Below are 22815 nucleotides of genomic sequence, written 5' to 3' on the forward strand. Positions count from 1 at the left end.
CTTGACCCAAGTCAGTTCCTTGTGGTTGTAAGACTGAGGTCCCCATTTCTTTCCTGTCCCCAGCTGGGGACTATTCCCAGTTCCTAGGGGCTAGCCACATTCCGGGCCATGTAACCTGCTCTGGCTTCAAAGCCAGCAATGGAATGCCTTCCGTGCTTTGAATCCGCTTCTCCAGAAAGAGCCAAGTCCCTCTCCAGGGCTCACCTGGTGAGGTCACCTCCACCTAAGATAATCCCTCTTTGTGAAAGGCAGCTGTGCCAAATAAAATACCTAAGCACGGAAGTCATTCACAAGGCCCAGGGCTTGTACACTGGGGCACGAACCTGGGTCACCAGCTAAAGGAATTGTGAATGATAGTACCCAGAAACATGCCACATCAGAGTACAGGCCACCGTGGCTTTACCTGTCACTTTCCAAAGTCTGGGCTGACAGGAGCAAGGATGGTGACTTATGCCTAAGGCTGTCACTTCTCCACACCCACCTTAGCTGGTTTCTGAGACAAAAGTGCTTATGCTGCTGAAATTAAAGTTACTTGTTGTCAGTTTCACCTTTCCTCTTCCTGCCATCCCTCCTCTGCCTGCAAATTTATGTGTCTCAAGTGAAGGTAATTTGCTTTTGCCGAAGACTGCCAGTGGCCTTTTTCCATTTTTGCTACCTAGCTCTCGCACACACCAGAAATCTTCTCAAAAGTTCTGTGATGCTGTAACCTGTGCATACAGACGTTGCATTATTGATTGGCATATGAGAAAACATGAACATATCTGTATTTAATGGCCATCTAGCCGGCCAGAACGTGGTCTCTGGTATCAGTGGAGGGAATGTATGTTCGACCAGACTCACCGTAGATTGGCAGCCAGAGTAGCAGATACATTCCATCCTTTATGTCGCCTTCAGTCCATCACTCTCGGGCCATGTGAAGGAGGACTCTGGGGCCGCACTTGGCATAGCACCCAAAAGTGATGGTGTCTAACAGCTCATGGGAACAGGGTGTGGCAATCCTTAGAGTCTCTCTTTGGCAACCGTTCCCCAAGTTGCTTAATACTGTTGGCACATACGAGGAGATTTGTAGGACTAAGGAAATTGTACGTAAATCAGTTTTGACTTACATAGTAGAAAAAGAGCCCCTTAGTTTGCAGTAGGATTGGCAAATAGGGAGCTTTACAGCTCTAATCCAGACACTTTTACCATAGTGTCTGGAGGACCCTGTTGGTCAAAGTGCTTCTCCATCCGTTTTTCTAGGCAGAGCAACGTGCGGGAAACGATGGTCGTGAGTTGATGGTGTGTGATTTATACTGACCAGAGTCACTCCAGGGACCCACTCTTGGAATGGCATTATTCAGTGTTTCCCAACGCCCCACAGAGCTTGAACAAGTATATTAGTGCATTATATGTTTATGATGAACCTATAGTAGTGGCCATAAAAGCCCCACCACAAAACTGTGCATAATAAAGGATGTTTTCATTGTAACTCGAATGCTGAGAAGTTTGCCTCGTGGCAAGGAGCCTGAAGCCACATTGCGTACAACTCACGGGGCATCTTCTGACTCTCCATCAGGAAATCGTTAGTCAGACCACCCCAAGTGGCAGGAAGAAGACCACAAGTTCTTACACAAATATTTTCATTATGATTAACTTTCAATGGCTTGAGCCTGCATTGCCTGATTTCCTTCAGTTTCTTCATGTTTGTCATGAGGGGAAAGAGTAAGCAAGACCCGTGCAGAAACTTTCCTTACTCAAAACTATAAATGCATGAAGTTGTCACAGAGCTGTGCCTTCTATGCAAGAGAATTGTTTTCTCCACAAGGATTTTGGTTGCGTTTTTGCATTGAATCATTTAACAAATATTTACTGAGCTCCTTTTGTGTGTCAGGCACTGGTCTGGACACTGGAAATGTAATAATAAAACAAAAACCAACACACAATCGCTGTCTTTAGGTGCGTACTATTTAGTTTCTTCCGTTACTTGATAGAATTATATGTAAACTGTTAGTTACTCGTCTGTTACAACGGGAATACTTTTTTTAGTGGATTTTGGAAGACTGTGTTTTTTCTTAGTTTGGTTAGTCGTAGGGTCCTGTATGCTGCAGGCTTCTGATGTAGGATTTTGTTCTGTTTCGTTGGAGTTGGAAGAGTAGTTTGTAATCAGAGTTCTCATTGATTTTAGATTCTTTTCTCTATACAGGAACAAGCTTCTAGAGAAAAGTCAGAGCATTTCACGTCAATTTTTTAACTCACCTCCTTTTATCTAGCATACCTAAGGAAGACATTCTGGATTGCATGCTAACCGCATGCATAAAAGGGAAACAGCTGTTATACTGTTTCAAAGCTGCAGGTGTAAATTCTTAACTCTCCACACATCAGGATTTCTTGACTTTGACACTATTAGCCTTTGGAGCCCAGTAATTCCTTTCTTTGTTGTTGGAGGCTGTCCTGTTCATTGTGGGATGTTTGGCAGCCTCCTTGACCTTTACCCACTAGGTGCCAATAGCATCCCTTATCCCCGAGTTGTGACAACCAAAACTGTCTCCAGCTATTGTCTAATATGTCCCTTGGTGGGGAAGCAAAATCACCCCTGGTGTAAATGCTGTTATTCTGTGATTCAGGTCTCACATCCTCTAAATACAGTAGATTAGTGAAATCCCTGAAAAAAGCACCAGGGACAAGAAGTGTCTTCTGTCTGTCCTTTGTAGAAGCTTGGAGTGATGTTCCACCATGAAAGAGTTAATATAAAGCGGGCAAGACATTTATCAGTCTTAGGAAGCAATACCAACAACCAATGATGAAATTCCTTCAGTAAATCATGCCTTGGAGATGTTTTCTTCATTTGCTATTGGAAACTTGTTAAAATTGCATTCATTTACCGTAAGTTAGAGAGCATGTTGGACACAGTAGACTGTAAGTTAATCGTGAATGATTTACAAGTAAATGTGTTCCAGATTTGGTGATCTCAGCTCAAGCAGTAGGCGGCTCATTTCCAAACACTTCCATTCTCAGGAACTCACATTCAATGCAGTAAGTATTTATTGAAACATGTAATGTGAAAGGACTTGAGTCTGGTATTGCTTCCATGACCCCTCCAGAAGAAAAGCAGTGCTCAGACAGTGCCCCCCAAGAGGCTCCATATCTGACGTGGCGCCCCCTACTTTGGTTTGCAAGGTACTGTAGAAAAACTAGCTCTTTCATTCTCCTTCACTGCATCAAGTCCCTTCCCATCCTGCACCCGCTGTGCCCTCCCCAGTGAATACATGTAATTACACATGGTGTCATGTGTTTCTTATTTTGTTCTTTGGTCCCAAATGGGCCACTTTTAGTAGTTTTGCCAAGGATATCGATTGCATTCCTCCCCACTGCCAGCTTGACAGGGTATTGCAGTCCATAAGGAGGGTCATTTAACCAACTTGTATTTCTGAATCATCTTCACTTCTCACACACACCAGTAGATTCAAAACTGTAAGGCAAACTGCAGATAAATGTCACTGGAAGAAGGGTTGGTCTTGATGCAAAGAGAAAGAAAGGGTGAAAGAGAAACATGGTGGGCTAGAGAATCTTCGCTCATTCAATTGTTCTTGCTTGAGGGCTTGCTGTGTGTCCAGGAACTGGCAATAAAACCATGACAAAAATAGACAGGCCCCTGCTTTCCTGGAACTCACAGTCAATTGTGCAATGAAACAAGTGGACCTGCCATGTTTTAGTATGGTGCAATACAGTGTGAGACAGGAAGAATGAGAATAAACAAGAAGAAGCAAAGAAGGACGCTTCTTAGGATTCGGACTTGAGCAAGTGGGCCATCAGTAGTGCCATTTACTGAGGAGATGCTCAGGAGTTGTAGGTTTGGAGGAGGGTGGGGTGACAATGAAGCGGGTCTTGAATCCACCATTACCTCTAGAACATGGGGATGATACTGTTTAAGTGTTTCTGGAAGATGTCAGCAGCTAATGGACATGTAGAGAATTCATTAGCAGCTTCCAATGATTTTGTTATGGTAGGCTGTCATGACATCCTGCAAATAACTTGGACCGCTTAGTTTCTGCCCATTAATTTTTTTACCCAGCAACTAGTTCTTCATTTTGGTACTTATCATTATCTTATTGCTTGAAACTTGCCAAATGAGTCCTCAAGAATGGGTACCCATGAGTGCAGAAGTGCGGTGAGTCGTTTCGGGGCTGTATTCTAGCTTTTCCAACACACCTTTACCCTCTTCTTTAGATTTCCTTAGCCGTGACGGAGGTTTGTATTCTAATCTGGTATAGACTCATTTCCTAGAGCATACATTATTTTTTGAGATGGCTGTAGAAAAGCATAATAGTGAGTGTTATTAGGCTGTCTACAGGCAGGTGTGTGATACTACAGAATTTTAAGGGGTGCAGACCTCATTTGAAGAAAATTGCTGGGTGGCGAACATCCACTCTGTGTTGATCCCATCGCCGAGAGCGTATGGGGAGCAAATGTGATAGTCAAGTCAAGGGCACTGAGATTGCTTCTAACCGTCAACCCTAGCTACTGCTTTTCCTCATGCGCCTGACAGGCCTGAAATACCCCAGGGCAAGCCTGATGAATGATCCCGCTTTAATAGTCAAGCACCCCAGCAACTAAGGAGCATCCACATGCCTCCTTTATGTTTTCTGCAGGAATTTAGATAATGGGCTGTGTGCAATGTAAGGACAAAGAAGCTACAAAACTGACAGAGGAGAGGGATGGCAGCCTGAACCAGAGCTCCGGGTACCGCTATGGCACAGACCCCACTCCTCAGCACTATCCCAGCTTCGGTGTGACCTCCATCCCAAACTACAACAACTTCCACGCAGCCGGAGGCCAAGGACTCACCGTCTTTGGGGGTGTGAACTCTTCGTCTCATACTGGGACCTTGCGTACGAGAGGAGGAACAGGTAAGCCGTGACCGTGGCCGAGGGCCGAGGGCCGAGGTGGGGAGGAAGCGCCTGTCTTCATTCTTTTGGCCATTGAACATTTGTGCTCCCATCAGCTTCCTTTGACTCAGGACTTGGCATTTAGGTGTTTCATCCATCTCCACCTAACATCTATGAGATGAGGAACACTAAAGAAGCCAGAGCTTGCTGTGCACATTTTGGTGTATAAAATGCTGGCGACAGTGGTGCTGCGACCCCACGTTGCTGCTCTGTGAGAGTTCTGTGTAGGTTGTGAGATACAACTTTTCCGGGGGCACTTTAGGCCATTGGCTGTCACCTTCAGCTGGCTGGCTCAGAATAACTAGGGTAGCTTTTTCAAAATACAGGTGCCTGAGTCCCATCCTGGAGCATTTGAATCAGAAGCTCTGGGACTGGATCTGAGAGTATATTTTGAGTTTTCCAGATATTAATTCCTTCCTTCCTCCCATCCTCCAGTTAAGAGCCGCTTGACAGGGTAGCCCCTTCTCCCTCATCTTCCTTATCTTCAGCCTGCCTGTCACTGCCCAGCCAGTGGGGTCATTTGGCAGCATTATTTTTTGGGACATTCATCGTCATTGATTCTCTGATCTTCCCATCATCTTCCATATGACTGAGTTTATCAGCCCTCAAGTATCTTCATGTATCTTTTGCAATTTAAAATCGAATCTTATGTATCCTTAAGGGATCTTTCTCTCGCTCTTCTTCTTTTTTTTTTTTTGTTTTCTTTCCTTCTCTTTCCCACCACATGCTGTTTTACTGCCATGTGCATTTGCTGACTTAGCTAATACTTTGTAAAATATCTGGCATGCATGCTCAGACATATGTTTTCTGAAACATTTGCAAGTTATCTCATGCATCCTTAGTCTTCCAAGTTTCTCCCAGGATGTGAATCATGGTATTTATATATTTGACATTATTTATTCCAAAATTGTTTTGTTCATTACAAAAGTTTTAAGAAATACACATCCGCCATTGTGCTCTCAGCTCATCCGGGAGCTGATGTCTTATATAAGGACCCATTGTGCCTTTTTACTGGGGGAGCTGGCACTACTGAGGCACTCGCAGGGATTTTCTTCCCTCTGCACACAACAAGGCAGTGTAGTTATATCCAGGGAACCTGACCCAGAGCTTTGGGCCATTATGTCCTTGTGTTATGATGGCTCTGGCTTTCCCTTTAAAGCCAGCCTTACATGGGTGAATGAATGCTAGGTATGCTTACTCATCCTGTCTGCCTTCCTGGAAGGCACCTACAATGGAAAGAGGAAGGAAAGAGGCAGTCAGGCTGTCTAGGGAAGTCTCTTGAGGATGAAGGAGGAAAAAGAAAAAGAAAAACCAGCCAAAGATGCACCCAGTGCATGCTCCCTGTGCCTGCTGAGTGCTTTGCCAGCCAGACTCTGAATTCTGCTGAAACAGGCATTAACCTTGTTCATTCATTCATCAATGCTGGCTATGAACCCCTGTGTCTGCAGGTATCATTCATAATGTCACTAGAGAGGGGCATAAAGCTACTCGCCTTGAACGCGTGGGTCTGTACTGTAGTCAGGGACACTCTTAGTATAAGAGACCATTTGGTCCCTTATAAAACGTGAAAGTGAAAACATCATACCCCCGAAGGTTGGCAGGTTTTTCTGCCTTGTATTATTTGGCTTTATTATATATGCATGCCTTTCTCCACACCACGACTTACAGTGCTTTCAGGCCAAGAATAGTGTCTGTGTGTCCCTGTGACCTCCTTTGACTCTCCCATCCCTAGAAGATAAAAACACCCAGTGAGAAAGTGGCGGCCGATGCAGGGAGAGAGTGGAAGCCGTCCACCCTCGTGTACCTTGTCTTCCACACGGTGGAGCTGGGGTTTGTTTTTAAATTATGTAACGAAAGGAATCTGTTAATAGAGGGTTCAGTGAGAACAGGCATGACCTTACAGGCTCCCACTTTTTTGTTTTAAGCCAGTCTGTTTTCTAACCTTTCAAAGAAATTTAAAGAAAGGAAGGTGGTTGCCAAATGAGCCCTGCTTTGCAGGGTCAGACCTTCTGAGTGCCAGCTCTCCTATGGGACGTCCCACAGGGGATGGAGTGCAAAGACAAGCCCGCCTTTCTCGCTGGTTCTTGAAAGTCCCTGGGCACATCTGTTCCCATGGAACTACTTCCACAGCAAAATGGCATCTTGGTAAAGAGTAGAATCCATGTTGTATGTTCTTCAGGCCACATCAGGCACTTTACAGTGTGTGGAGATCAAAATGAGAAGCCAGAGAACAGAGACTTGGGATGCATTAGTTATGAATCGCTGCATAACAAACTACCACAAAACTTGGCAGCTTTCAAACGATGCACGTTTATTATCTCACAGTTTCTGTAGGTCAGGGACCCAGGAATGACTTAGCTGGGTCCTCTATTTCAGAATCTCTCACAGGATGCAATCAAGGTGTGTTGGCTGGGCCATAGTCATCTCACCGTCCAGCTGAGAAGGATCTGCTGCCAAGCTCGTGTGGCATTGGCAGGACTAAGTTCCTTCTTGGCTGTTGGCCAGAGGCCACCCTCAGTGCTTTGTCATGTGGGCCTGTGCAACATGGCAGTGGGCTTCACGAAAGTGTTTGCGCCAACGTGACAATTGAATGCGTCTGCGAGGAAGACAGAGTCATAATCTTTTGAAGCCTAATCACTAAAGGGACATTCCATCACCTTTGCCACGTTCTCTGTTGGTTAGAAGCAAGTCACTTGGTTTGCCCACCCTTAAAGGAGTGCGATTGTACAAGGGCTAGAATACCAGCAGCTTCCAATCATTGAGTCTACCTTAGAATCCTGCCTATTATACGGAGGAAGTCCTAGGCCAATGGGCATTCTTTGTTGTTAATAGCAAACTTCTGCAAAGCAGGAAGGGCCTGTGTGGGGAGTGAACCAGATAAGAGAGAGGATGCAGGTGAGAAGAGCGAGTACTACAAGTCAGCGTGAGGATAGGTGACTTCATGGTAGAAGGAGAAAGAGGGGCGGGGGGAGTCCCAAAAGCAGTTGCAGATGCCTAGGGCGGCAAGACATCCTCCAATCAGGTGAACATTGACAGAGAGGGTCTTCTCAGTGCCCAGGCTGCAGAAGGAGTTTCCTACTGCATTCTGTGTTACTGTTGTGCTAGGGGAAAGAGTGATCCATTTTATCCAGAACCTTCTGTGGGCTCCTGAATGTCAGGTAAAGGGTGTCTGTAATTGCTGCAGAGCTCTGCAGATCTGAGTTATTACGCTGCTGCTGTCCCTTCATTGTGGACGTGATATTAACATCTGTCTCTTCTCGAGGATTCATTTAAAGGTATACAGAGAGAAGTCCTTCAACTCCAAGTTTTAGTCAGATCAAACAGTGTTTCTCCTCCAAAGACCAAGGCATAAATTCAGCCCTGCAACTCTGGTTTCACACATTAATTACAACGCTGCATCATGTTACCCATGCTGATCAGCTGTAGATTCTAAGAATGAGGTTGTAGTGAAGATTTAATTTCTTGGAATTCATTTTCTCATATGTAATAATCTCTCCCCTCTTGATTTCATGTTGTCAGGAGTGACCCTCTTTGTGGCCCTTTATGATTATGAAGCACGGACGGAAGATGACCTGAGTTTTCACAAAGGAGAGAAATTTCAAATATTGAACAGCTCGTAAGTTTGGAGAGGGAGAGGGGGAGCACACATGCCCTTCAGATTGGGGAAAAAAATCCTTGTTGCCAGTCTGTGCCTTTTCAGATATCTGAAATGCCAAGAGAATGCTTGCTCAATTCATTACTTCATACCAATTTCACCTGAGAAATGAAGTCAGTGACCCAGTGCGGTATTTTAGGCACTGTCTGGCCAGCGAGCTTTTTGGAGGGTGCCACAGTAGCAGAGTCAACGGTTTTGGTTTTGGTTCAAAGGTTGTAAAAGCACCAGCATCACCCTCTTTAAATCTACATTTTCAGATAATTGGCACAAGGCCTGGCTCTCCACATTACTCTTTCTCTGCCTGGAGAGTTTCTTCACATTTCAGACGTTGCACTAGCTAAGCCCCCACTTAAGGCTGGCGACGAGTTTCTTCTGTTTGCAAAACTGCTAAACATTCCAATTGGTGAAGCCTGTGGAGACATTTACCCATAACAAAATGGTGCACATGACTGAAATCTTTGTGAGATGGAAGGGGTAGTGATTTCGCCCACTCGAGAGTGACTACAATGCGTGTATTTTAAAGGTGGCCAGTGGGAACAACAGTTAGATAGGCAATGGGACATTTTCAGGGTGAGAAGCACTCACTTTTCAAATACTACATTTAACATCTCCATTAAGAAGAGTAAATATGGGTCAGGTTTCCCTATAGTTTTTAAATGTTGCCGCCTTTGTTCGGTTAAGGCAGTGTGCGTGGACGAGGGTCCTCCAGAAAAATCCAAGCTCGGAATCAAATGGTGGTGTCCCACGTCAGCCAGACAGACCTTCCCCACACCTCCCCTTTTCCCCAGTGGTTGAGAAAGAGTGCCACTAGGGGCCTGAGCATCCACCGGGAAGTTCTCCTGTGCCAGCAGGTCCGGTTGCTCTGTCCTCTCCTCCCTGAGTACACTGGATTTCACGGTGGGGGAAGGACCTGAAACCTGGCCCTAAGCCTTCTGGAAAGAATGAGCCAAGGCAGGTCAGAGGCAGCTCTGCTCACACAGCCCGTCCCAGGAAAGAGGCATGGTCACTGTAACAGGGAACTCCCTCAGGCCCAGAACACTGCCTCCTTGGAAAGCCCACCCGTTCCCTGGGGTACCCCCGGGACCGTACCCTGAGAATGCTCCCTTTCACCAGCCAGAATGGAGTTCCTCCCGTAAAACGCCAGTAACTCTTCTGGACATCAGAAGACACTGCATAGCAGCCACAAGGTTGTGGTTGTTTTGGTTTTTTTAAACTATTGTCATCATTAACAGGGTACAGAGTGGGTAGTTGTTGTTTTTTTAAATTTTTTATTTAAATGTGTGCGGAAAAGTGAGCATATCAAATGTGTGCATGGTGGCTGTTGAACCGCTGTGTAAAATGTGCTTAATGCCACTTACTGTACACTTGAAAATGGTTAGAATGATAAAGTTACATTCTGCACGCTTTTTTACCATAATTTCCTTAAAGTGGACAGTGTGCTGAATGTTCCCAAACCGGACATGTACGTGCCCAGCACCCGTATCAAGACCATTACCTGCCCCAGGAGGCATCCTCTGTAGCCACAGGAAGTTTTTTTAAAAAGTGGTAAGCAGCTGCCATTTACTGAAGGCTCCTTATGTGCCGGCCGTGTGCTACCACGTGTTGGAGATGTTCTTACTCATTCTTCACAGCAACTGTCATCATTTGACACATGAGGAGCCAGGGGCTCAGGTTGGGGAGCTGCCTGGTTGCAGAGAGGAGCTAGCAGGTGGCAGAGCCCAGGGCGACATGCTGGCTGCATCCTAAGTGTCACGGTTGGTCTTGGAAAGGCCTACAGGTCCCCATCAGAAGCGACTGAACCACTCAAGCGACATCACAGTGGGAGATTGGCAGGGAAGTGGGGGAGGAGGAAATTTGGCTTTAATCTCTCCTACTTGCCCTTCCTTATTGTTACTTTGATTCTCAGCTGAGGGCTTCTTGTCAGAGTCTACTAACTTTAAATTCTGAAATGCACTCCTCTTGCCCTCCCCATTTTATGTAACATTCTCTCAATGCCAAGGCTGGTTAGAACTTTTAACCAGCTTCTGAAAGGCAAGACCTAGGGAGTGGCAGGTCTTACCATATACAGCACTTCTACTATCGCGTTTCTTCGCACAGCAAGTGGATCTCCACACCACACTGGGGGGCATGTGGAAAGCCAGTCTTTACCAAAGTCAGATTCATGACTTCTTTGTTAATATAGATAGGCATTCATATTACAGTGGCATCCAACTGAAACTTTGGAGACCCAATCTATCTCTATATTTTGCAATGTGCATGCACGACCTTTAATATTTGCAGAAGGCTTTGAGCCTCTGACCCTGTTCTCTTAGAAGAAAACATTACAAAGGTGTGGTTTTTTTCCTTTAACGTTCTTCCTTCTTGCCAGTGGAATTCCTCATCCTACATGCCATTTAAATGTCCCTTTTCAAGATTATGGAGGGGGAAAATAAGGTTTTTGTAACAGCTACAATATCCTGAAGTCAAGGGTAATAATAGGGAAGAGAAAATCATGAAGGGAAAACAAAACAGTCACAAAGAACCAGATGGCGTGCTCTCCTTTCCCCTCCCCCAGCCTCTCCCCGCCCCTGGCTCTCATCCGCTGAAAGGAGGTTGGGGTGCTGTTCTCCAGGGGCAGCTGCCACACTTCCTAGTGTGTGTCCTCCCACTGCTTTCCCTGTCAGGAGGCAGAAATGGGAGGCCACGGGGCTGGCTTTTGTGTTTTAAAGTGCGGCATGAGCCATGTGATTCGCGTGTGCTGTGCCCAGAGCCAGTGGCACTACTGCCCAGCCTGGGGACGGAGCACGTTCATTGATCTGATGTAAGTGCTCCGTGTAGCATATTTGGACATCACTGAACTTAAACCCATTTGCAAATATTTAATCTGTTTTATTCCCTATTTTCATATTTTCTGATGAGTGATTTACCACCTAGAAACACAGCCTCTCTTCAAAATATAAGAGAGGAATAGTGGGCATTGCCTAGGGTGAGTCCTTGAAAGTTCTTTTCACTGCAACAAGAAGAAACCTGGTTTAGAGCCCCACGTAAACACTTGACAAAATTATTATAGATATGCTCTCTGAAAGTAAGACAAGTGCAAAATTTAGAAAGAATCCAACATTTATAATAAAAATACTCCACAGCTGTACAGATCAAGGCTGGCTTCTATTTGCAAATGCCACTTCCTGCCTCCATCAGGGCCCCTGGCTCCATAGCGCTCTGGGACCCCAAGCCCTTTGAGCAATTTCGGGGATTAGGACCAGGCTCTTTTAACAAGTCTTTAAATTAGAGGAACAGGGGAAGCTGTTAGGAAATTTAAAAGCTATTCAGAGCCAGGTCCTAAATCATATGTTTGAATCAGAGCAAGATAACGCGGTGAAAGAAAATCTCACCAACTCTAAATTAATGAAATGCCTGCACTGTAAGAGCAGTTTAAAGACATGCAGCTTTAATAATGCTAATTACCCACAATAACTCAAGTAAAGAAATAAAAGGTGGCATGGCAGAGATACTATTTTCCTAAATCAAGGTGAATGATTTGTAAAGAGTGTGCTATTTATTTATAGGTGAATGTGCCTTCTAGTGTATTGAAGATAATTTATTCATTTGCTCAAAAGACTTTCTGAATAGGTGTTTTAAGTCTGTACCAGCTTCTCTGGGCACAATATGTGAGGTTTCCTACCTAATACATTGTGTCCTTGTCACTTCATATCTCTTTTTATGAAAAAGTGACCCTCGACGGCCTAAAAAAAGAAAGATTTTATCTTTCTCATAAGTAACTGAAAACCTTTTGAGATTAATGGAGTCACTTAGAGAAAATCATGAATTCCTGATACATGACTTTAGCATGAGCTGGTAGTTGGACTCTAATTTGTGCTAAACTTTTTCAGTACCAAGACCGAAATGAGATAGTTAATACTGGATTTCAAACGGAAATTACTTGATTAATACCAGATCACCTGAATAAGACTGAGTTTGTCCCACCCTGCAGCAAAAAGTAGTGGCTTCCTGCCCAGATGACGTTACCATGTACCCCAAAATTGATACTAGACTTTCTTTTTCCTGATTTAAATCAATTAGAAATAACTTGATGTCGGTTATCTTACATTGAAAAATTAGCCTCTGCCAATGTAATAGAATCGAGAACCCAGAAATAAACCCACATAAATATGAAAAAAGAAAAGAAAAATAAGCTCTGCTGCAAGCACTTAGTTTTTTCCTCACCATTTTGGAGCATTTGCCAGGTGTGTGTGAGGTGTGGGGGTGGAGGGAGAGAAGGCGAGAAGGCAGGGAGGGAAATGACGGGTATTGTTTTTTTATGATGAAATGTCTCCATCTAGTGGAATTGCAGAGCAGTAAACATTGTCACCATATGAAAGATAATGTCTCCAAAGCCATTTCCTTAAACGTACAAAGTTTAAAGAAAAAAGTAAACTTCTGCATATGTCCTCAGATGATATAGTTACAACTTCATGTATTTCTTTTGGAGGACATAGACATGAAACTGATACAAACTGTTAAAATGTGGACATTTTTAATTGCATGATTTGAACCGGAAAGGCACAGGGATTTGATAGGAGAGCAGCGGGGGGTAGACACCACACAATTGGTGACTATGTCGCTCTTAGTTGAGTGGTGGGTTCACAGGTGTTCCCATACACGTCTATTCTTTGGCATGTATAAATTATTTCATAATCACAATCTGGACATGAACTAAATTTAAGGTCATTAATAAAGGACTGTGGATATGAGAAAAAATTATCTCCCTCTTTTGATTGATTTGATTTTTCTGTTTAAATTTGTTTAATAGGATGAAAAAGGAAAGACTGTCAATCTTTAGAGAATGGGACTCTCGAGTAAGGCTTGCGTTTAACGTGGAGGCTGGTTATTCTCTACCTAATTAAATCAGTCTGGGGAAGATCTTGACCAGGGCCAAAAGCCAGCACATTTTCTTTCCTGGCTGGCTGAGGGTTTTGACAGAGCCCAGCCAAAAGTGATGTTTAAAAAGGCCTGGGGTTTCTCTTGCTGCCTCCTAAAAAAGGAGAGAAAGAGCAGGGCCACTGGTGCTCGGGTGGGGTATTTCAGCTCTTGTAATCAGAAGTCTGTGAGGTCTCGATTTGCTCAAGGGCAGTCACATCCTCCCCTGCCCCTTGCACTCCTGACTGCAGGCTGCTAGAGGGTTCTGTGGACGGCACTGGTGTGCTACAGCCCCACATAAATCTGCAAACCGTTGCTAATACGGAGAGGCATGTACTCCATCCCTGCTCTCTGCCACACACAGCTATATGAGTTCTGAGCACGTGAACTCTACCATTTAATTTACTCATTCATTTTAAGCTGAGAGTGGTGTTACAAGCCCCCCTTTCATGTCCGTCAGCCCACAACTCTGAGAACTCCACAGATTGAGACCAGGCTATTGCATGGAACACGGCCATACGCACAAAGTGGTGTGACTAAGACGCACTCATTCTCTTAGCGAGTGTTTGTTCTCCCCCTGCACTTGTACACACACAGCTACACCCACCCTTCCTCTCCCACCCAGCAGACTCAAGTCAGTGCTATAAATAGTTGATGAAATAACCTCAGGTTGAAAATGTCTAGGCAAGGCTTACTCGCCCGTAGTCTTTATTATTCTACCCATTTAATTCAATGCAAGTAAGGCAAGCATTCAGAATATGCTTTCATCCCTTGCTGGGCCTCCTAACAGGCTTCCTTTTTCAGATGATCTACAGCTATGATCTTTTTCTGATGAAGTTTTTAACGGCTAGCAAAATAACTCTAAAGCTGGCATCTCTCTAGAAGCACCAAATGATGCTGGTTGCCTCGAGGTGGGGGACAAAATAGAGACATTAGCTAAATTAGCACTATTAGTGTGTGCTTTATTTTTTTCCAGCTTTTTGAGATATAATTAACATACAACATCGTGTAAGTTTACGGTGTGCCATGCGATGGGTAATACACATATATATTGTGAGATGTTGACCACAGTAAGGTTAGTTAACACATTGTTCCTCTTACATAATTACCATTTTGTTGTGGTTACACTGTTTTTCTTAAGTAGCCTGGGGCTGCATTCCCTTCCCTCTGTCCAAGTGGGGAACACTTACCAAGCAACTCCCCTACACACACAGAGAACCCTCTCATGGCCAGGGTCCCACATTCTTAATTCACAAATAAAACCAGTGATGAGAGACAAGGCTGGATTCGATTCCCGGTGGACTCAGATCATCACCATTTGATCCTCACAGAGGGCTGTGTTGGAGTTTGGAGAAATCAGATGGTAGGGTGACTACGCGATAGTTACGCTCTCCTCGAGTCTGGAACTGCACAACATCGAGTTGGTTACTGTGTTCACTTCTTTTTCTCTTTTTTCTCTCTGCAGGGAAGGAGATTGGTGGGAAGCCCGCTCCTTGACAACCGGAGAGACAGGTTACATTCCCAGCAATTATGTGGCTCCAGTTGACTCTATTCAAGCAGAAGAGTATGTTTTATTGTTTTGCTGTTTTCATTTAACTACTTGCTTTTTAAAGTTAGTTGGCACAATAAAATGCCATTAATGTTGTGCAGGAGGGGGAAGAAATTCACTAGAGCGATTAAGGGTTGAGAGAATATAGTAATGCCATGTTTCCCAGGCTTTGTGCCATGATTTTGGCTGTATATTTAATGCTGGTACCGGCATTACCTTACTATTTTTCTTTAAGCCTGCTCACTTTTTAAAACCTTGTATCAGTACCCGAAATGAAAACCCAATGTCACTTGCCACAGAAAGAAAGTAACCATAAAAATGTGATGGAATTCTAGCTAGAGCATATATTATTGCCACCCAAGGTTCTAAGCCTGCAGTCTGCTGGAGGAAAAAAAAAAAAAAAGCGCTGAGGAGAAAGAGTGGGTAAGAAGAGAGAGAGGGAGGGAAAAGGATGGCAAACAATTGTTAAAGAACAAATTGAGATTTTTCTCCTCCATCTAATCAGAAATATTGAAGGAGCACTAAAAAGACGTACCTTCCATGCCCCAGGTAGAACTATCTCATATAAGATGTGTCCCACCACTGGGAAAATCCTGTGGTGATGCATTTCAAAGGGTCCTTTGCTTTGATTTGGGGTCTTGGCTGGTTTCTTTGATAGTAAGTAGTGAATAGCAGTTAGCTGGCCCAAGATTGCCACTGGTAGTAGATTAGGAAGGTGGTCAGTAGGCTGAAGGCATTCTAGAAGGAACAACCATTCTTCCTTCTCCTGACCTGTGGGGATTCACGGGTACGTCCAAACCGCAGAACTGTCAGAGTGACTTGTTTGGTGACCCTCATTTCTGAACTGAGGGAAGGGAAGCGGGACCCTGACCTCCCCAAGGCAGGAACCTGGCCTCCTCCCTAACACCCCAGGGACCTGCCTCTCCCCTTACTGCAGGCAGTCTCGCCATACCAAAAAAGGAATGGAGAAAAAGGCAGCCACGGAGCCCAACCTTTGGCTCTGATATTTAATTTTTCCCTGGATTTGTTTAAGCTTCAGGGAAGATTAGTCTCCTCACCTCAGCCAAATCCCCTATTGCATCACGCTCTTGTCTTTAATTCCTTTGTATTTCCTCTAAGAAGATCGGTTTTGTTTCCTACTCTCAAATACTCAGTGGTTCTGAGCTCCTTTTTTCTCCTAGTGAGTGTGTTTCATCATCAGTGAATAAAGGAATTTGTATTGAATTTTTATTTTAAGGCAAATGGGCAAACACCCTTTGTGTCCTTTCAGAATAAAAGGCACCAGGAAAATGTCACATTTCTTTGATTTCACTGGGAACCTACCTGCTGTATATTTAAGTTGTATTTATAATGGTCAATATTTTTAAATATTTTGTCTTTAAAGAATAAAATAGCATGTAAAAGAATAATGCCTATGGTTTTATATATGTAATTATCATTATCTTAAACTGCTCTTGTTTTAGTGCAATCCATTGTTCTCCATAACAGGTCCCTTTTCACCACTGTTCACATTTACACTGCATTTTAATTGATACAAACCCAGGAAGTCATTTCTTGCAAATAATTGGTGTGCTTCTCTTTATACCATGTAGTGCTGTGTTAGGACTGCGGCACGGTCTGGCGCCTTTAAAAGTCACTGAGGAGCTAACATGCCATGTGTCTTTTCTTATCTTCAGTGAAGCTCTTTCATTCACAAAAGAATCTGACAGGGAACACATTACAGCTATGTTCAAGGATAATGAATTGAAATTTCATTGTAGAAACTGGATCCTTTCACAGTTAAATATTCTACAAATTGTTCCTTTACGCAGATTCCAATGGAATGCTCCCGAATTCTCCCCTGGGTCCTTGGAGCACCTGCTGCTTGTTCAGCATCGAGTGCTGGAACGTTCACTAATTGCCAGGCCCTGGTTAGGGCTGCAGAGTGCCGGGAAAGATGAAAGACAAATGACAAAGGTTGTGAGGTGACTTGATGTGATGCCTCTTAAAAGTGGCACAGGACTGCCATCACAGGGAGGATAGGAACCTGTCCGTGACACTGAGTTGTTTTCAAGGACGTGCTCACTGACCGTGCAGTCCCCTGGCCCTGCAGCGGTGCCAGAGCAGGCGTGCAACACATCCTAGCCTAAACACTCGGCACATGCCTTCTGTGTATCTGAGCCCTCACACCTACTGGACAATAATACAAACGGCATCCAAGGCCAGCACTCATCATGAGGGGGAGTCTTGACCATTTTTTCAGAGTTCCCATAGGTAGGAAGTAGCTGAATATATCATGTCTTTGTTCATTATCCATTCTGACTTTTTAAAAAATACCTCATTAATGACCTTTATCTACACTAAGACTGTGTTTTGTTATTTCCCAGGGGTTGTAATTATACTCAGAAATCCCTGGTCTTGTAGATGTGCATGAGAAGTGTCTCCTGCAGTTGCCATTTCAAACAAGGTCTTGGATTTCTCTTTTTGTGCAGGCAGGTGGCAGTTTTAACACAAACTGGTTCTCGTCATCTCTGGAGGGAAGGAAAATAACCCACAAATCTGATTTTTTTTTTTTTTAAAGAGTGAAAGAGATGGATTAGGCATGGAATCAGGAATAGATTGAAAGGGAACTAGATGAGCGTAGGGAAAAATAGATAGGGAAAGGCTGCGTGATTCCATTTTTGTAAATGATTGTTATAAAATATTTCCTTTTCTTGATCTCCTTTAAAGGTGGTACTTTGGAAAACTTGGCCGAAAAGATGCTGAGCGACAGCTTTTGTCCTTTGGAAACCCAAGAGGTACCTTTCTTATCCGTGAGAGTGAAACCACCAAAGGTAAGATAACGAGGTGAAGAAGTTGGCTTGTCATTCAAATCTGTGGATTAGTCAGAAGGGATGAAAGCTTCTCTCTAATGGACAGGGATTTTTAAATGGCACCCATCCAGCCTGCCTTGTGAGCTGAATCCTATTTTCAGTAGTTCCTCCAGGCTCTAGAACTTCAGACAGCTCCAAAAAGACGACAGAGTCTCAACATCAAGACCTTACTCTTAAAACGGGCATCAGGGCAGCGTCACTCTTGCAGGCACCGAAGATTCTAGAATTTTCAGAAGTCCTTTTGAGTTACGAATTTCTGAAGCTCTTAGCAATTCAGGCACCAAACATCCAGGTTGTTTTTGCATTTCTTTTGGGGTTTTGTTTTGTTTTCATAACTGAGGACTGCTCTTCCTCCGACTAGTGGCCTTTTCATTACCTAATGTCTCATTAGAGCCCACAAAGAGGAGCAAGGCCAAGGAAAAGAACAGTAGTCTTCTAGCTTGATCTTCCAGACACTGGTTATCTGCTCCTGTGAAAGGTATTCTGAAGCAGAAATTGGAAGCTCACTTCTAGAGAAACAGTCTTTACGTTTCTTCAGTACATGCTGTCCCTGCCTCTGTAATGCTCCATGGGTAATGGGCACTAGGGGACCTTGAATGTCTGCTTCTCTTCATCGTGTCCTGTGGGGGTGGCGGGAATTGTAGGAAAAAATCCAAGAAGCCTTCATTCAAGGATAAAATCATTTTATTGATAATATCTTATGACGCTTGCAGGAAAGAGGTGTTTTTTTTCCTATGTTACTGAGTGGAAGTGTGTGTACGTGTGTGTATGTGTGTGTCTCCTTGATATGATTAATCAGAATTGTCAAGTAAATAAGACCTAAAACAACAAATGACTACTCAAAGTGATTGGAGCTAATGCTTTGCATATTTACCAGGTGCCTATTCACTGTCTATCCGTGATTGGGATGATATGAAAGGAGACCATGTCAAACATTACAAAATTCGTAAACTTGACAATGGCGGGTACTATATTACCACCCGAGCCCAGTTTGAAACACTTCAGCAACTTGTACAACATTACTCAGGTAACCTTAATTCTAACCAGGACTAACCATTTGGACACTGAGGGTGTGGGTGGGCACAAAGCACGAAAGGGGAAACGCAGGGCGGGGTGGGGGGTGGGAAGAGGTACAACAAATATATACAAAGTCACTAGTAAAATACAGTTGACCCTTGACCAACATGGATTTGAACTGCGCAGGTCCACTGCTACGTAGATTTTTTTTCCATAAATACGTACAGTACTGTGAATGTATTTTCTCTTCTTTATGATTTTCTTAACATTTTCATCTAGTTTGCTTTATTATAAGAATACAGTATTATAATACACATAACACAAAATATGTATTGATCAACTGTTTATGTTGTCAGTAATACTGCCGAGTAGTTCCGCTTTTGAGGGGTTAAAAGTGATACATGGATTTTCGACTACATGGGGGTCGGAACCTCTAACTCCACATTGTTCAAGGTCAACTGTACTTTTCTTTGCTAACCCTTCAAGGCAAGGCTTGAATAAATAGGTTCAATTGATGTTTTTCTCCCATAGATATTAGTTCCATCAAAAGATCCATCAAAAGATATTCTAGTTTCCCAAGTAGAAAGCAATAGGTTAAGCTTTAAAAGTTGTTATCTTGCCTCGTTGCAGTACATAATTCAGAAATGAAACAGAGAAGGAGCAGCCTCTGGGAGCGAGTTTACATGGGGCCTCCTCCAGGGATGCTGTGTTTCTACCATCACCTTATGCTCACACTGCGGCAGGGATGACTGCACATGCATTTCATTCTCATGACTACATCAATTTTGCAATCCATTTATCATGTTCTACTTCCCCACCAATACTTCTGTTTCCTAACTAGACTTAGACATATGTGACCCACAGAGCTGTTACAGCTAATTCGTTAAACTTTTAAACAGTAAATCAGTCTTTTTCTAACACCCACACGTTACCATTCATGTGTATTGTTCCTAGAAGTATATACTTAGGTGTCCAATTTGCACATTTTATTAAAGAATGTGGCTTTATGGGCCAGTGTTAAAATGATGGCTTTTTTTCCTAGCAAGTATACTCCACCATGTAGTACATACCCAGATGTACATACAGACATAGATATACACATGCAGATATACATCTCTCTCCCATTAAACCCAGGAGTTCTTTGTGGGACCTATGTATGCATTTTATATTGCTCTTCAGGACAATGACAGTACCCCCAAATACCACATGTCTTGACCTCAACTATTGCTGTCTGTATGCACGTTCGTTAAAAAATTTGTGTATATAATTTTTAGCATCAAAACATGCAGTCTTTTGAAAATGGCAATGAGAAATACCTATCTATGAATCCCGGGCACTAGTGAGCAAGTGAAAAAATTAACAGCACTTAGAATATTTGTTGATTAGGGCACTGGGTAATTTTGGTTCCAAATATAGCTAATGAACTATTGGGAGAAATGGAGCAGAATATCTCTCTGAGCTTAAGCGATATACTCACAATGCCTGCATGTTGGGAGGGTTTTTCAAGTGCCAAAATATATTTTATTACAGCCAAACATCAGCAGGATTCCCCAGGGTTTAAATCATTTGAAAAATATTGTGTCAGAAAGGGCACCTTAATAACATAATAAAGCTGGAAGGAGAGAAGGGATATGAAGAGCAACAGACAATTTTTAATCTTGGGGTGGGGGGGAATCCATCTCGTTAGATTTGTTTTTATATTGGCTTTTCCTCTTCCCTCCTTCTCTCTCTCACACAATAAAATGCCTTTGAAATATTGACACATAAATAATGTCCTGCCTAAACATCTCAGAACCTGATTCTATCAAAAAAGAAGGAATAAAAAGTAACTTACAGCTGGTTCCTGGGGAAAAGGCAACAACACTACATTTGAGTTCCCTGGAGTCCAGGGACTTCCCATGGGACGTGGCCGGCTCTGTCCCCCTCAGCCAGGCTCTCTGCAGCTTTTGCCACTGCACTGATTCCTTGTTCTTTGTTACCTTTTCTCACCTGACTGATGTTTCACTTGGCATTTAGGCAATTTCGCCTTACCACTGCTAGATTCTAAAGGGCATATTCTTAGAGACAGAGGGGCAGGGAGGGAGAGGAGGAGGAGAAGACCCTTCAGATAACCTCACGGTGATAACTACTTCTTTTCCTTTCTCGTTTTCATAGGAAATAGAGTTCTTTCACTTCCCCGAGTTTCTGCAGATTTTAGTTTCTTTCTGCTTTCAAATCAGACTCCTAAGTTATACATCAGAGATTGTTATAAAGGTTTTTTTTTGTGTTTTTTTTTTTTAAGTAGGAACTATTGAAGAAGCAAAAGTATCTTTCTGGTAGAATAAAATCAGTTAAAATGCCAGAGAAATCACTAGAGAAATGTGACCCCTTTTTTCCCCGCCAGGTCGCATCTTCGTCCTTACAAGTTTGTAAGAGTCTGAGGTTCTGTAGAAGAATCCTGTACTGAAGTTACAATGTTAAATATGTTCATGCCAAAGAATGTCCCCTAACTCTTGATATTAGAGGGGAGAAAAGGCAGTCCTGTTGACATTCTATGGTCCAAATGTGCCTTTTGAAAACAGTGGAGATTTTTTCAGGATTCCAGAAGACATATTATTGGTACATTGAGCTGAAAACGTTGTTCTTCCTTAGGGAGTGTAGAAACCAAACCAGTCTATATCCGTTTATACGTGTAGACTATATTATACCTGGGGTATGGAGTAGTCCAAATTTAAAATGTCCTGTATTCTACCTCCAATGAACATGTTTCAATGTGTGGCGTCTAATCTTCCAAGGTGTGTGCGGTTCTCTGCCAATGTAGCACTGTGTGGGGTAATGCTGTACGCCGGCTGGGTTTGTACGTCTGTAAGTGTCGTCGTCATTTCACATGTTCCGCTTTTCTCTCCCTCTCCCGCTGTCCCTGCTCCATCAGAGAGAGCTGCAGGTCTCTGCTGCCGCCTAGTAGTTCCCTGTCACAAAGGGATGCCAAGGCTTACCGATCTGTCTGTCAAAACCAAAGATGTCTGGGAAATCCCTCGAGAATCCCTGCAGTTGATCAAGAGACTGGGCAATGGGCAGTTTGGGGAAGTATGGATGGGTATGCTGAGATTCAATTACTCTCTTATTAGCTTCCTCGTTTGGGAAGTCCCAAACATCAAAGGTGGAAGGTGAAAATAAAGACTGTCTGACCAGGAAGAAAGTTTGAATTTGGTAGAGTGAAGAAGAATAATTTTGATTTTGATTTCGCAATTCTTGAATGTCTAGAAAAGAGATAGTCAGTGGTCAAGATTGGCAAATGGCTCAAATTATATGTGCCTCAATTCATGAACCAGTAAATGGTACAAAGAATGTTCCAGCCTGGACCACATGCCTTGCTTGTCATTTCCAATTGCAAATTTTTGTCCGATGAACTCAGTATGGCCCTAAAGGGCAGGTCACCTTCCATCTTTCCTAGTGCATGCATGATTATGGATTATAAGGACTGTGTTTTCTTTATTAATTCCCTTTCCTGTAGAGAAAGCTGATGGTTTGTGTTTTAACTTAACTGTGATTGCATCGAGCTGTACCCCACAAACTTCTGGATTGGCTAAAGATGCTTGGGAAGTTGTTCGTGATTCGTTGTTTCTGGAGAAGAAGCTGGGTCAGGGGTGTTTCGCTGAAGTGTGGCTTGGTAAGGCAGAGGGCACAGTTTGTTTTGGCTGCATCTCAAAGCCAATTAAAAGGATGGTTTTGAACAAAAACACATACAAAGCCACTGGGACCAAGACACTTAACCTGGAGAGCCAGACAGGCACAGGCCATCTAGATGTTCAGAATATGACAATACCTTGTTATACTCTTCTGTCCTACTACATGTGGTTAATTAAGGCATGTGCAGAACAGGAAACCAGTACACTGGAAATCTGGTGTTTCCTCTTCCTAAGACACGGGAAGGTAAGAGAC

At 43.4% G+C, this 22815-nt stretch overlaps 1 protein-coding gene across 4 annotated transcripts in view; it reads left to right on the plus strand.

The window, feature by feature from the left end:
* Nucleotides 1-22815, plus strand: part of FYN (FYN proto-oncogene, Src family tyrosine kinase) — a 203274-nt gene that overhangs the window by 143624 nt on the left and 36835 nt on the right. For all 4 annotated transcript variants that reach the window (XM_081034224.1, XM_081034227.1, XM_081034225.1 and 1 more), the window contains 6 exons: nucleotides 4629-4886; nucleotides 8445-8541; nucleotides 14942-15040; nucleotides 17735-17838; nucleotides 18755-18904; nucleotides 21806-21970. In XM_081034224.1, coding sequence (XP_080890350.1) covers nucleotides 4640-4886; nucleotides 8445-8541; nucleotides 14942-15040; nucleotides 17735-17838; nucleotides 18755-18904; nucleotides 21806-21970 — 862 coding nt within the window. In that variant the 5' untranslated portion in view covers nucleotides 4629-4639. The remainder of the gene's footprint in view (nucleotides 1-4628; nucleotides 4887-8444; nucleotides 8542-14941; nucleotides 15041-17734; nucleotides 17839-18754; nucleotides 18905-21805; nucleotides 21971-22815) is intronic.

This window comes from Rhinolophus hipposideros (genome assembly GCF_964194185.1).
Source record: "Rhinolophus hipposideros genome assembly, chromosome: 3".
Taxonomy (NCBI): Eukaryota; Metazoa; Chordata; class Mammalia; order Chiroptera; family Rhinolophidae; genus Rhinolophus; species Rhinolophus hipposideros.